Genomic DNA, 12,186 nt, shown 5'->3' with positions numbered 1-12,186 from the left:
TCCTCAGAAATGTGTTTTGGGGATCAAATAATACGACCGATATAGGATGCTTAGCATTGTGCTAACTTCGTAGTAAATATTCAACAAATGCTAACTGCGGTTGCACCTGTCAGCATTGCTATTATTGTGAGTATTTGTATCATCTGCAGAGTGTTTGGACACTTCAGTCACCGCTCTGAATGGCAGCTGGTCAAAGTGGACTACAAGTCCATTTTCGATAGGCGTTGTGCCGAGGAGGACTACAGACCCTGGCAGCTGCACAGCCAGGTAGGGGGACGAGTGTCCTGGGTGGGAGGCATGAAGAGTACTGGGGGAAGATAGTCATTCAAATGTAGGAATCAGGGTTCTCTGGGCAAAAACGTCCATCTGGTGGTTTCTTATGTGTCCTGGGTGCCATGGCAGTGAACAAACTCAACATTTATTGCTGTTGTGAAGTAATTTATGTTTTTATTGTACTAGGGTGTAATGAGATAAAATTCAAATGCGCTTGGCTTAGACTTACAACTCAAAACAAAACAGCAACTCAGCACAGAGATCCAAACATAATTTATCTGAGCATGTCATCTGGTTGCAGGGTGTGGGGGCAAGGGTGAGGAAAGGCTCTTCAGTTTTATCTAGCAATGCAAACAGAGACATAAAACAGCAAAATTGGGCTGGGTGAGGAGTGCCAGTAAAGTTCTTCCTCCCCACCACTGTGATTCCCTGGGATTAGATACTGCTTTATGCCTCCTTCCAAGCTTCTTTTGTTATAAGGTTGTGGAATTAGTAGGAAAATTTCCTTCATCCTGGCCCCTCTGCTACTCTGCTCATATTGTTGATAGAATGCTTGGATAAAACATCTCTCTTTTGATTTCCCAAGAACTCATTCTGCCAGCCTCTCAAAGGACATAGCTGGGGCCCTTGCTTGCAAAGCCATCACTATATTGAGAAAGCAACACAACATATTCTCCAAACCTAGACTGAGTTGTATATTTATGTGTCGATGTGTAGTGCAGCTGGTTAAAGTGAGCTTGCTCAAGACAGACAGTGTAGAGTAGCTTAGACAAAAGTCTCTCTGGTCGTTTGGACACACACACAGAGCTGGGTTTGACAATGGGAGCTACATCAGCTAGAATCACCCACTTTTCTTGGAGGCTCAATAATGAAAGGATTGCTCATTCACATAGCTGATATTTTCCCCTTTGGAGTGCATGGACATTGTAATATTCAAAGCGTTCATTTATTTTGTGGAGAAACACTGAATGTAGTGCTATTGGTTATCTTGTGCTGCTGCTGCTGCTAAGTCGCTTCAATTGTGTCCGACTCTGTGCGACCCCATAGAAGGCAACCTACCAGGCTCCCCCATCCCTGGGATTCTCCAGGCAAGAACACTGGAGTGGGTTGCCATTTCCTTCTCCAATGGTTATCTTGTAGAGGAATGTAAAATCAGTGCAGTAAAATTGTGTGGGCAGAGGCATAATAAACCGAGGCAAAATGGACCTTTATGTTTCTTAGCAATATTCTTCTTTCATATGCACATAAATGATCATGTGCCAATCTTTTATTACAGAAGAAGTCAACTTAATTACCATAGGTTTGTTGGTAATACACTGTTACAAGCTGAGTCTTAATTACCTGTGTGTCCCTCATACCCTTCTACTCAACACCTTGCCAAGTGAGGATTTGCTGAAAACAGAGTTCAGGACATTTTGACACTCTCTCGGTGCTTCTTAGGATTAACTTTGTCGTCATGTTCTGTAATAGGACTCTAGACGTTGAAAAGAAAATGCTATTAGCACAAAGCAGACTGCCCACGTCCAGATCACCCTAAGATTTGAGACCATCTCCCTGGACTGTCCTAGTGTGGAGTAGGGAAGGTCATGCCTATGGGTCAACAGTGTGAGATTCTTGTCTCCTTACAGGGGGAAGCATGCATCATGGGAGCGAAGAGGATATATAAGAAGAGAAAATCCGAGCGGAAATGCATGCAGGGAAAATATGCAGGCGCCATGGAGTCTGAGCCCTGCGTCTGCACAGAGGCTGATTTTGACTGGTGAGCTCGTGCTGTTAGCCCATGTAGTCACTGCATATTTCAAACCCATGTGGGCCTTAAACGAAAGTTTACATTTGAATAGTTACATGCATAGATCCAAGTGATAAACCTCATGTTTGTGTGAATTACCACGTGGGGACATCATGGCTTACTGGTTATGTGTGTGTGTATATACAGAAAAAAAAAACAGGGATTTCTTTAGGCTTAAGGAGGACTCAGGAGATAGCTAGTAATTATCTTCACACATTTGACAGGTCTCAGGACAAAAAGAGAAGCCAGATCCACCCTGAGTCTCTTTTGACTGCAACACTTAAACAATAAGTGGATGTTTCAGGGAGCAAATGTATGTGTGTTCAAGATAAAAATCTCTCTAGAATCTAGGGTTGCTGGTAGTGAAATTATGGTCATTTAGGGCAGTGCATTTTCTATACCTGGAGGTTTTCAATTAGTGGCTAGCTGACAATTGCTTATGAAAGCCATGGAATATTTTTCTGAATTCAGTGCAAGGATGGAGTCACTGGCATTGCCATCTATGGCTCTATGAACCTAGCAGTAGGAGAGCCTTCTCCTTTTACCAGTATTAACCTAGTTTAAACTGGAAAAAGAGTGCAACATTTAGATGTTAAATATTCTCAGAGTGCCACAACATGTTTTTGGAGCTTTACTTAAGCAGAAAACTAGCTTGTGGGGCCAATGATGTGCTTGCTTTGTGCTAGTTTTGACTGTCAGATGAGGTTGAAGGATGATTGAAGCTGAATAGGTGGTAACCAACCCTCTTGATCACGTCCATCCCATTTTCGGTCTCGTTTTTTTCCTCCTCCTTTTTAAAATGTATTTATGTGTTTTTGGTTTAGAGAAAGCAATTGCTAAATGTGTATGCCAGTGTTAATGATTGAACTTAACCAGCATAAGAAACAAAGACATTTACTTAAAAGTATTAGCTGGGTAGCAATCATCAGTCACATGTCTGATCATCAGAATATCAGTGATTGGGCTGAGATACTGTGTACATGCACATAACATTACTTAGAAAAAAGAAGCATCTCTCATGGTAGACCTCTAGGAGCATTCTCTGAATAAATAGTACTGGCCAGTCCTGCCACATTGGCTGCCAGTACTCAGACCTATAACCCAAGGCTATTCCTGTCTTGTTGGTAGAGAAGGCAAGCCAAGAGGCAGTTCTGTCTCTCTCTGGGCTCTGATGGAGGCAGACAGAGCTTCAGTTACACTGGGACTCACAGGGAATTCTGCAGGGGCCTCCCCAGCCCTGACTTTCCTTTTAGTCAGCACAACACTGTTACAATGACAAAAATATTTCATCTCTGTCCTGCCTTTCAGGATTGACATCCTGAACTACATTCACAGGGAGAACTTGTGTGGAATGTTTGTCATTCATCACGTGCCTCTTTCGGAACCCTGGCTGCTTCTTTATTCACTGTATTCAAGGAGGATCCACACGGGGAGTTAACTTTTTATCTTAGAGCTTTGACTTTGGCCTTCCCAAACAGTGATTTTTTGGCAAAGGTGGTTGTCCCTGAATGTTCTCTCTCAGTTTGGCTCTCCCCCGGACATCCCTCTGCTAGATGGCCTTGCCTGTTACTGTAATTTCCTGAAATGAACACAGGGCGTCCTGTAGGCAGAGTCCCGAAGTCCTTCTACCCATGCTGTGTTGCACCAGAATCAAACCCAGCTGGTGTGGGCAGAATTCTGAGAACCAACTGCCTGGTGCCAGGCCCCTGAGCAAGCCTAGTTCTTCTTTCCCAACCTTTGTGTGCCAGCATCTCGCCTCCATCACACAGGTGGGCCAGTTCATACCTGTGCTTGCCATCGCTGCCTGCAATTGTCTGTGCGTGAGGAGGTGTGATGTGCTGCCATTCTCTGTGCCCAGCTTTATCTTTCAGAAGCCAAGAGAGTTGACTCAAAGGTTCCGGGAGGCAAGAATTCAAGGAGGCTGAGAGAAAACTTTTTGTTTTCAAACTAGAGAAAACTTAAAGCAATCGGTGGCATTAACTGAATAGGACAGAGTTTTCCTTTGGGGAAAATGCTCGCAACACTCCCGAAGTACATTGCCTTTCCTGCTGTGACTTTGAAGCAGATGGCTTGTGCCCAGAGAGACCTGGCTCAGCTCTCCTTGGTAGATCCAGATGTCTTGGAAGAGCACCCCAAAGACAGCACTAGTAGTGAGGATTATGCTACGTGTGGATGCCTTAGGTTTTTCAATGCAGTTGACACGGGGGACTGGGCTTCCACCATTCTAGCTTTCTCAGGGCCCAAGCACAATCACTATTGTGTCTCCCCCTGATGAGAACAATATCTATGCTCCTGAAAGGTGTATAAGGGGAATTACTGGGCACTGAGCTTTCATCTCTATACATGTGTCTCTGTGGCTTCCAAGTTAGCATTTCTCAAAATGGATTCTGTAGAATGTTTTCTTGGGTAATTGATAGAAAGAAAGATTCCGTTTTTGAAAAGGCATTGATTTAGTGAATGACTGTTTTCTTTTTACTAATTGACCAGGGTAGAAGTTGGCTGTGGACTGACTTAAATTGTTCTCAGTAACGTTGCCACCTACTGAAAGGTTTCTCTCATTTTTTTCCCCAACAGTGACTATGGTTACGAACGACACAGCAATGGTCAGTGCCTGCCAGCCTTTTGGTTCAATCCATCCTCTCTGTCGAAGGACTGCAGCTTGGGGCAGAGTTACCTCAATAGTACTGGGTGAGTGCCTGAAGCGTTGGCCTGAGGAGGTCATCTGCTGCTGCTTTTCAGCATGAGATGAACTTATAGAATCACTTCTGACCAAAGACCAGGTCTGTTTCATTATAGCACCAGTCTATTCGCTTTTGTTCATTTTAATCAGCACAAATTTGCATTAATAGTGCAAATTCCATCTGAGAATAAGATTCCAGTTGCAAATAAAGAAACAAAACAAGTTACTTGGATGAAGATAGCAATGATGATAATATACAGATTGCTTCATTTTTGGATCCTTATTTCACAACTATTTAATTACATGACACTACCTTTTACCTTGCAGCATCCCTGTGTGGAAGGTCAAATAAATATTTCCCATGTGCATTTCCTGCTCTATAGATGTGGAAACTAGAGGCAGAAAAGAAGCTCATTGGCTTTTCAAGAGTATGGTGGTGTTAGCAGGAATGTGTTCCATTTTCTCTCTATCCAGTCTTGACACATTGAAGACATGCATTCTGATCTTTATAAATCTGGAATCAGATTTGAAAATTTTGTGTTGAATGATACGTGCTGTGGGGTTTATCCAATATTATTTAAGAAATACCATGAAAAGGAAAACCATGTGGTGACTTTCCCAAAATTGTAACTGGTATTTATAGACTCAGGAAACTACTGTGTGGAACTTATTTGGAATCTAATTCAAGCAATCTATCAAAGGACATTTTTGAGCCATTTGGGAAACCAGAACTATGTTCTGGTATTCATCAGGATTTTCCAAAGATATGCTTTTCTATCGCCAATTGGAGATATATATGTATATATAAAGAGATTTGTTAAAAGGACTGGGAGCACCCAGCTGTGGAGGTGGGCAAGTTCAAATCCTGATATCTATAGGGGGAGTTGGCAAGCTGGAGACCCAGGAAGTTAGACGGTTTGTTTCTAGGCACAGTCTGAGCACTGATGGTGAACCAGGGAAGCTAATAATATAGTTCCTGTCTGAAGACCAGCAAGGCCAAAACTGATGTTTCCATCTAAGTGTGAAGGCAAGAAGGAAGCCATTGTTCAGTTTGAAGACAGTCAGGAAGGAAAGGGCTGAAAGGAGAGGGAGAGGGAGGGAGGGGAAGCAGGCACTTACCAGTAGGCAGCACTCCTTGACAGCTGCCCTTCTCATTTCTCATGAGAGCTGCCATCCAGAGGAGAGGACATTCATGTTCTTCTTTAGGTACTTTTGTATTTTAAATGTTTACTTTTTTTAATTTAAAAAATATCACCAAAATAACATACTACTCTTAGAATAGTATATACTACTTGGTGGATATTACCTGAGAGCATCTCACCCTAAGGGATTTTTGTTGAGTTATCACATCTGCTGGTTTCATCTATTCCATTCAAACTTTTTTTCAGAAGGAGAGAAAGAAAACATAGACATGCACATCAAATGTTCTTATCTATGATTGAATAAATAAATAAGCTATGATTTATTTGCACTGTAACACAAAATTTGAGAAAAATGCAAGTAACATTTTTACAGCAAATGGTCAGTGAGATCTTGAGCATCTAGTACCATGTGAAAAATTGAAAAAGGCTGCTGAAATCACTCAACTTAATGGTGAAGAAATGCCAGAGAAAGAAGTTGTATCACCTGCATGTACGAACATGTTTAGACATTGTAAAGAGCACTGGGAGCCCCTGAAGCTGATTTCAGAATTGATTTTTTTTTTTTTTTTTCACAGAGTTAGTCAAGGGAGTTATGCTATTCTCTCTTTGGTATTAATGAGAAGAGGCTGAAGTACAGAGGGGTCTAAATTTTACCAAATGCTACTGAAACCACTGTAATAAGGCAGAAAAAGAAGGTCTATGAACCCTTACTTTTCACTTTATTAAGAATGTATATATATTTTCATTTTATAATTATATACATGTATCAATGGCACCCCACTCCAGTACTCTTGCCTGGAAAATCCCATGGACGGAGGAGCCTGGTGGGCTGCAATCCATGGGGTCGCTAAGAGTCGGACACGACTGAGCGACTTCACTTTCACTTTTTATTTTCATGCATTGGAGAAGGAAATGGCAACCCACTCCAGTATTCTTGCCTGGAGAATCCCGGAGACAGGGGAGCCTGGTGGGCTGCCATCTATGGGGTCGCACAGAGTCGGACACGACTGAAGCGACTTAGCAGCAGCACATGTATCAATATTTACATGCATATTTAGACACACATATTTTTAGCTACTCCTAAACAGATTTCACCATTCCTTTGGTGAACTCAGTATGTGAAACCCAGATAAATCCCAACACATATAAAATAAAACATCAGAGATGAGTAATTTATATATTCTATTCAATGGAAGTTTTCATCTATGCTCTAAAAGATAAAAATTTCAATTATAAATGGTTCAGCAGTAGGTTTGTTGTTGTTTAGTTACTCAGTCTTGTCTGACTCTTTGTGATCCCATGGACTGCAGCCCACCAGGCTTCCCTATCTTTCACCATCTCCTAGAGTTTGCTCAAACTCTTGTCCATTGAGTTGGTGATGCCATCCAACCATCTCATCCTCTGTCATCCCCTTCTCCTCCCGCCTTCAATCTTTCCAGCATCAGGGTCTTTTCCAATGAGTCAGTTCTTTGCATCAGGTGGTCAAAGTATTGGAACTTCAGCTTCAGCATCAGTCCTTCCAATGAATATTCAGGATTGATTTCCTTTAGGATTGACTGATTTGATCTCCTTGTAGTCCAAGGGGCTCTCCAAGAGTCTTCTTCAACACCACAGTTCAAAAGCATCGATTCTTCAGCACTTAGCTTTCTTTATGGTCCAACTCTTACATCATACATGACTACTTGAAAAACCATAGCTTTGACTCAGCAGTAGGTATCCAGATATATAAATGCTTGTCAATGCAATTATGTTTATTAATCACAGCATCACTTCCTAGTGCTCCCCCTCCACTCCCAGAGGGTTGTTCCTGTCAGTGTCTATTACCTGAGAGCATCTCACCCTAAGGGAATTTTGTTATTACATCTGCTGGCTTCATCCATTCCATTCAAACATATTGCAGAAAATCTTCAGCATTAGTGAGCTAGTTTGTGTAAAGGGGACATATAAATACCAGCCATCAGCAAGTAGGACAAAGGCCCTGCTCTTGAAAGTAGGGGGCTCACAGGTGGAAGAGTAACCACCCTCATAGCACCCTGTGGCCTAAGGTTGGGAGGAAGGGTATCAATCATAACCTCACTGATTGACATATAGTCTATACGTTTGCATCAGGAATAGGAAGACCCTTAGCTGAGACAGGCTCCTGAACTCATCCTCAAAGAAGACTCCGTACCATCAAATTTCCATTTTCAGGGTCTGTAGCCAACTCAAGAGTGAGTAAGAGGTAATATGTAAATGAAATTGAAAAAGAACTTTTTGCCTTTCTTTTTTTTTTAACTTTATTTTGTATTGGGGTATAGCTGATTAACAATGTTGTGATAATTTCAGGTGAACCACGAAAGGACTTAGCCACATATATATGTGTGTGTGTGTGTGTGTGTGTGTGTGTGTGTATCCAGTCTCCCCCGAACTCCCTCCCATCCAGGCTGCCACATAACATTGAGCAGAGTTCCCTGTGCTATACAGTCGGTCCTTGTTGGTTATCCATTTTAAATACAGCAGTATGAACATGCTATGCTATGCTATGCTATGCTAAGTCACTTCAGTTGTGTCTGACTCTATGCGACCCCAGAGATGGCAGCCCACCAGGCTCCCCCGTGCCTAGGATTCTCCAGGCAAAAACACTGGAGTGGGTTGCCATTTCCTCCTCCAGTGCATGAAAGTGAAAAGTGAAAGTGAAGTCGCTCAGTCATGTCCGACTCTTCGCAACCCCGTGGACTGCAGCCTACCAGGCTCCTCCGTCCATGGGATTTTCCAGGCAAGAGTACTGGAGTGGGGTGCCATTGCCTTCTCCGAATATGAACATGTTCATCCCCAATTCCCTAACTGACCCTCTGCCCCTCCTTCCCCCCTACACAGCAACCGTAAATTCCTTCTCTAAGTCTGTGAGTCTCTGTCGTGTAATTAATTTCCTTTGTATCATTTCTTTTTAGGGTCCACGTATAAGGGATGTCATATGCTATTTCTCCTCCTCTGCCCTGCTTCACTAAGTGTGAAAATCTCTAGGTCTGTCCATGTTGCTGCAAATCTTTCTGACTGCCTTAATGCCACTCCAGCCCCTGATCCCAGATGCCACCTGGCTATATGTTGATTTGGTGGCATTTCATAAGTACAGATTCTCAATAAGGTGGTAGCCACTACCGTGCTGCAGTCAAACATTTAGCTTTTCACTTAGAGATATTTAATTACAAAAAAGTATGTACGTATGTTTTCTGTGTTTAAAAAGCAAATTTAGGTTATCATCCCAATCCTGGCCCCCTTTCCTACACGATATGATCTGTTTGATATGCATGTTTCTAAACAGTTTCTTTTGCATTTGTCAGGGAATAATTAAGTGAAAAGATACACAAAATTAATTTGGTTGCTTTTATATGCAGTTTCCTACTAGACGTATTATTCTTTTATGTGCCTTTTTCATTCAAAAACGCATCTTAGACATCTTTTGATGTCGGAGTTTATGAGGCTTCTTTCCATCTAATTTCTTTTTACCCCTTAGGATTCAGGCACCAGGAGTTATGTAGTAATCCCTTTCATGGACGTTTTGATCATTTCCTATTTTCTGCCGCTATAAACAATGCTACAGTTAGCTTTCTTATACTATAATACTTGTTATTAAAATCCTGCAACAATAATTTGAGTCTCTTTTGGCAGCTGAAGGTCTTTCTGCTAGCTGCTAAAGCAAATTCCACCCAGTCAGCTGATTCCTTCTTAGACCTGAGTATCTAGGCATTGCCAAATATCTCCCCCATAGGAGTGGAAACACCAGCTTCCTGCCCACACGCTGCCTGTAAATCCCATACGTGAGATATTCAGTTATATTAACTTCCGTCCTTCTTTAAAATACAAATACCAGTGATTCTGTAAGGGAACACTAGGAGGAAGGGTAAGCAGGATTCCTAAATTAAGAAGGTGTGAGGACATGAGTTTGGGTAAACTCCGGGAGTTGGTGATGGACAGGGAGGCCTGGTGTGCTGCAGTCTATGGGGTCACAAAGAGTTGGACACAGCTGAACAACTGAACTGATTTGAGGCAGGTTACTACAGGCAAAGGAACAAGAGATGAGCCAGATGAAAGGGCCAGGCTGCTAGTTTTTCAGGGACAAGCTGTGATGTCAGATTAGTAGCCAGGCATTGGGGGAGATATTGGACAAAGCCTCAGGTCTCTAGGATTAAAGAGCCATAGTGCCCCTAAGTCTCTCCAGTGCCCATTTTAACCCGTCCACGGGCATCTCTGGTTGTCAGCACAGAATATGTAGTATTAACTTCAGGCTGAGATGAAGTGCCGAGGAGTCACAGGGCAGGGCTGGCTTGAGAGTTCTTGCCTCCGATAGATTTCACTTGTCATGTGCCTGACTTGCTTCACCCAGTCCTCACAACAGGGCACACGCTGCAGCCATGTAATCAGACTTGGGTTGAACTGGTCTGCAAAACAGCCATCCCTTGTCAATAAAGCTTAACAAGCAGATCTGCCAGTAGCATCTTTCTGCAAGTGTACTTGAAAGCATCCAGGCAAACTTCCCTTTTATTTTTGTTAAGCCTTCACTTTATAAACGGTTATGGCGGCTCTCACAGTCAGCTTATTACGCTGTGTAGATAGCCCTGTTCTCAGGTTCACTCCCTTCACCATGATGGAAACATCCTGGCATCAGTTGTTATTATGCCCAATGGAAATGCTCTTTTGAGGAGATGCCAAAATTGTTATCAGTTTCCGTGTATAGAAATGAATGGGTGTGCAGTTTCCTTTCAGCTCTTGGAAAGATCTCAGAAAGACTTAGAATAAGAGCTGAAATGGGTGTAAAGTATCCCTCCAGTGGCTGTAGCTACCAGTCCTTAGCTCTTAGCCCAGTGATGTAAGGTGTCCAGTGTCCACACCACGACACAGCGTGTGAGCACAGTTCTGCCACATTGTCCCTGCCACTTTTCACCTGTTCCTTCATGCCTCCCACAAGCCACTCCATGGAAAGCCAGGAGGCTGGTACTAGGCCTTCAGTCTACTGTGGATAGAGAGTGAACTCTAAGGCAGGAGGTGTTGCTTGGTAAAGAACAGAGTTATTTTAGAATGAAACAATCTCTACCTTCATCTTTAGCAAGTCACTTCCTTTCTGAGCCTTAGTTTCCTAAACTATGAAATTTGACTATTTGCTGTTGGGGACTGATTAAATGTGATGCTTTCTATGAAGCAGGCAGCACAGTACCTAGTGATAGTAGTCACTTTTCAAATTGTAAAACATCACCAACAGTTGTCATCTAAGGGCTCCTCTACAGTGAAGGTAAAAAGAGGGGGGAAATTTCCTTTTATTGTGTATCTATAGTCCAGACATTTGATACATAATAGTCATGACAGTCCTGAGATCTAGGACACATTTAATATCAGGACCTGTTTTGTCTTCTGTAAAACTGAAATAATACCTTGCATAGGCTCATAAACTCACAGAATTAGAAGCACTGTACTCCAAAATGCATATCTGCCTCCAAGATGACCCAAGGCAGATAAGGCATTTACCTGATTAATAAATGAGTTCCTTTTGTTTAAATAAAATGAAATCAGTATTCATCTGTGTGTCATCTGGCATTTAGTGCTGAAATAACTCCAAATTCATTTTCTCTTTGTTACTCCATTGATAACTATAAATATCTCAGTTTGCAAATACAAAAGCCCAAGCCTATATAGTTATACTATACATACTATATGGACATGAGTTCGAGTGAACTCTGGGAGTTGGTGATGGACAGGGAGGCCTGGCGTGCTGCGGTTCATGGGGTCGCAACTGAGCGACTGAACTGAACTGAACTGATATATTCTATGTACTACACATTTATACTATGTTCTTGGGCACGAACTTGGCAAACTCTGGGAGAACGTGAGGGACAAGGAGGCCTGGCTTGCTGCAGTCCATGGGGTCACAAAGAGTTGGACACAACTTAGCAAGTGAACAATAACAATACTGCTAAGTTGCTTCAGTCGTGTGCGACTCTGTGCGACCCCAGAGATGGCAGCCCACCAGGCTCCCCCGTCCCTGGGATTCTCCAAGCAAGAACACTGTAGTGGGCTGCCATTTCCTTCTCCAATGAGGAAAGTGAAAAGTGAAAGTGAAGTCGCTCAGTCGTGTCTGACCCTCAGCGACCCCATGGACTGCAGCCTTCCAGGCTCCTCTATCCATGGGATTTTCCAGGCAGGAGTACTGGAGCGGGGTGCCATTGCCTTCTCCGGAACAATAACAATAGCTATTTCAAATCCTAAAAGATGATGCTGTGAAAGTGCTGCACTCAATATGCCAGCAAATTTGGAAAACTCAGCAGTGGACA

General features: G+C 42.7%; 1 protein-coding gene across 4 annotated transcripts in view; it reads left to right on the top strand.

Moving 5' to 3' along the window:
* The window catches only part of SORCS1 (sortilin related VPS10 domain containing receptor 1), a 578,046-nt gene that overhangs the window by 473,251 nt on the left and 92,609 nt on the right, over nucleotides 1-12,186 (top strand). For all 4 annotated transcript variants that reach the window (XM_070780803.1, XM_070780802.1, XM_070780801.1 and 1 more), the window contains exons 15-17: nucleotides 150-267; nucleotides 1,902-2,032; nucleotides 4,637-4,750. In XM_070780803.1, coding sequence (XP_070636904.1) covers nucleotides 150-267; nucleotides 1,902-2,032; nucleotides 4,637-4,750 — 363 coding nt within the window. The remainder of the gene's footprint in view (nucleotides 1-149; nucleotides 268-1,901; nucleotides 2,033-4,636; nucleotides 4,751-12,186) is intronic.

The sequence above is a fragment of the Bos indicus genome, chromosome 26 (genome assembly GCF_029378745.1).
Source record: "Bos indicus isolate NIAB-ARS_2022 breed Sahiwal x Tharparkar chromosome 26, NIAB-ARS_B.indTharparkar_mat_pri_1.0, whole genome shotgun sequence".
Taxonomy (NCBI): Eukaryota; Metazoa; Chordata; class Mammalia; order Artiodactyla; family Bovidae; genus Bos; species Bos indicus.
This window is presented reverse-complemented; position numbering and strand designations above follow the sequence as displayed.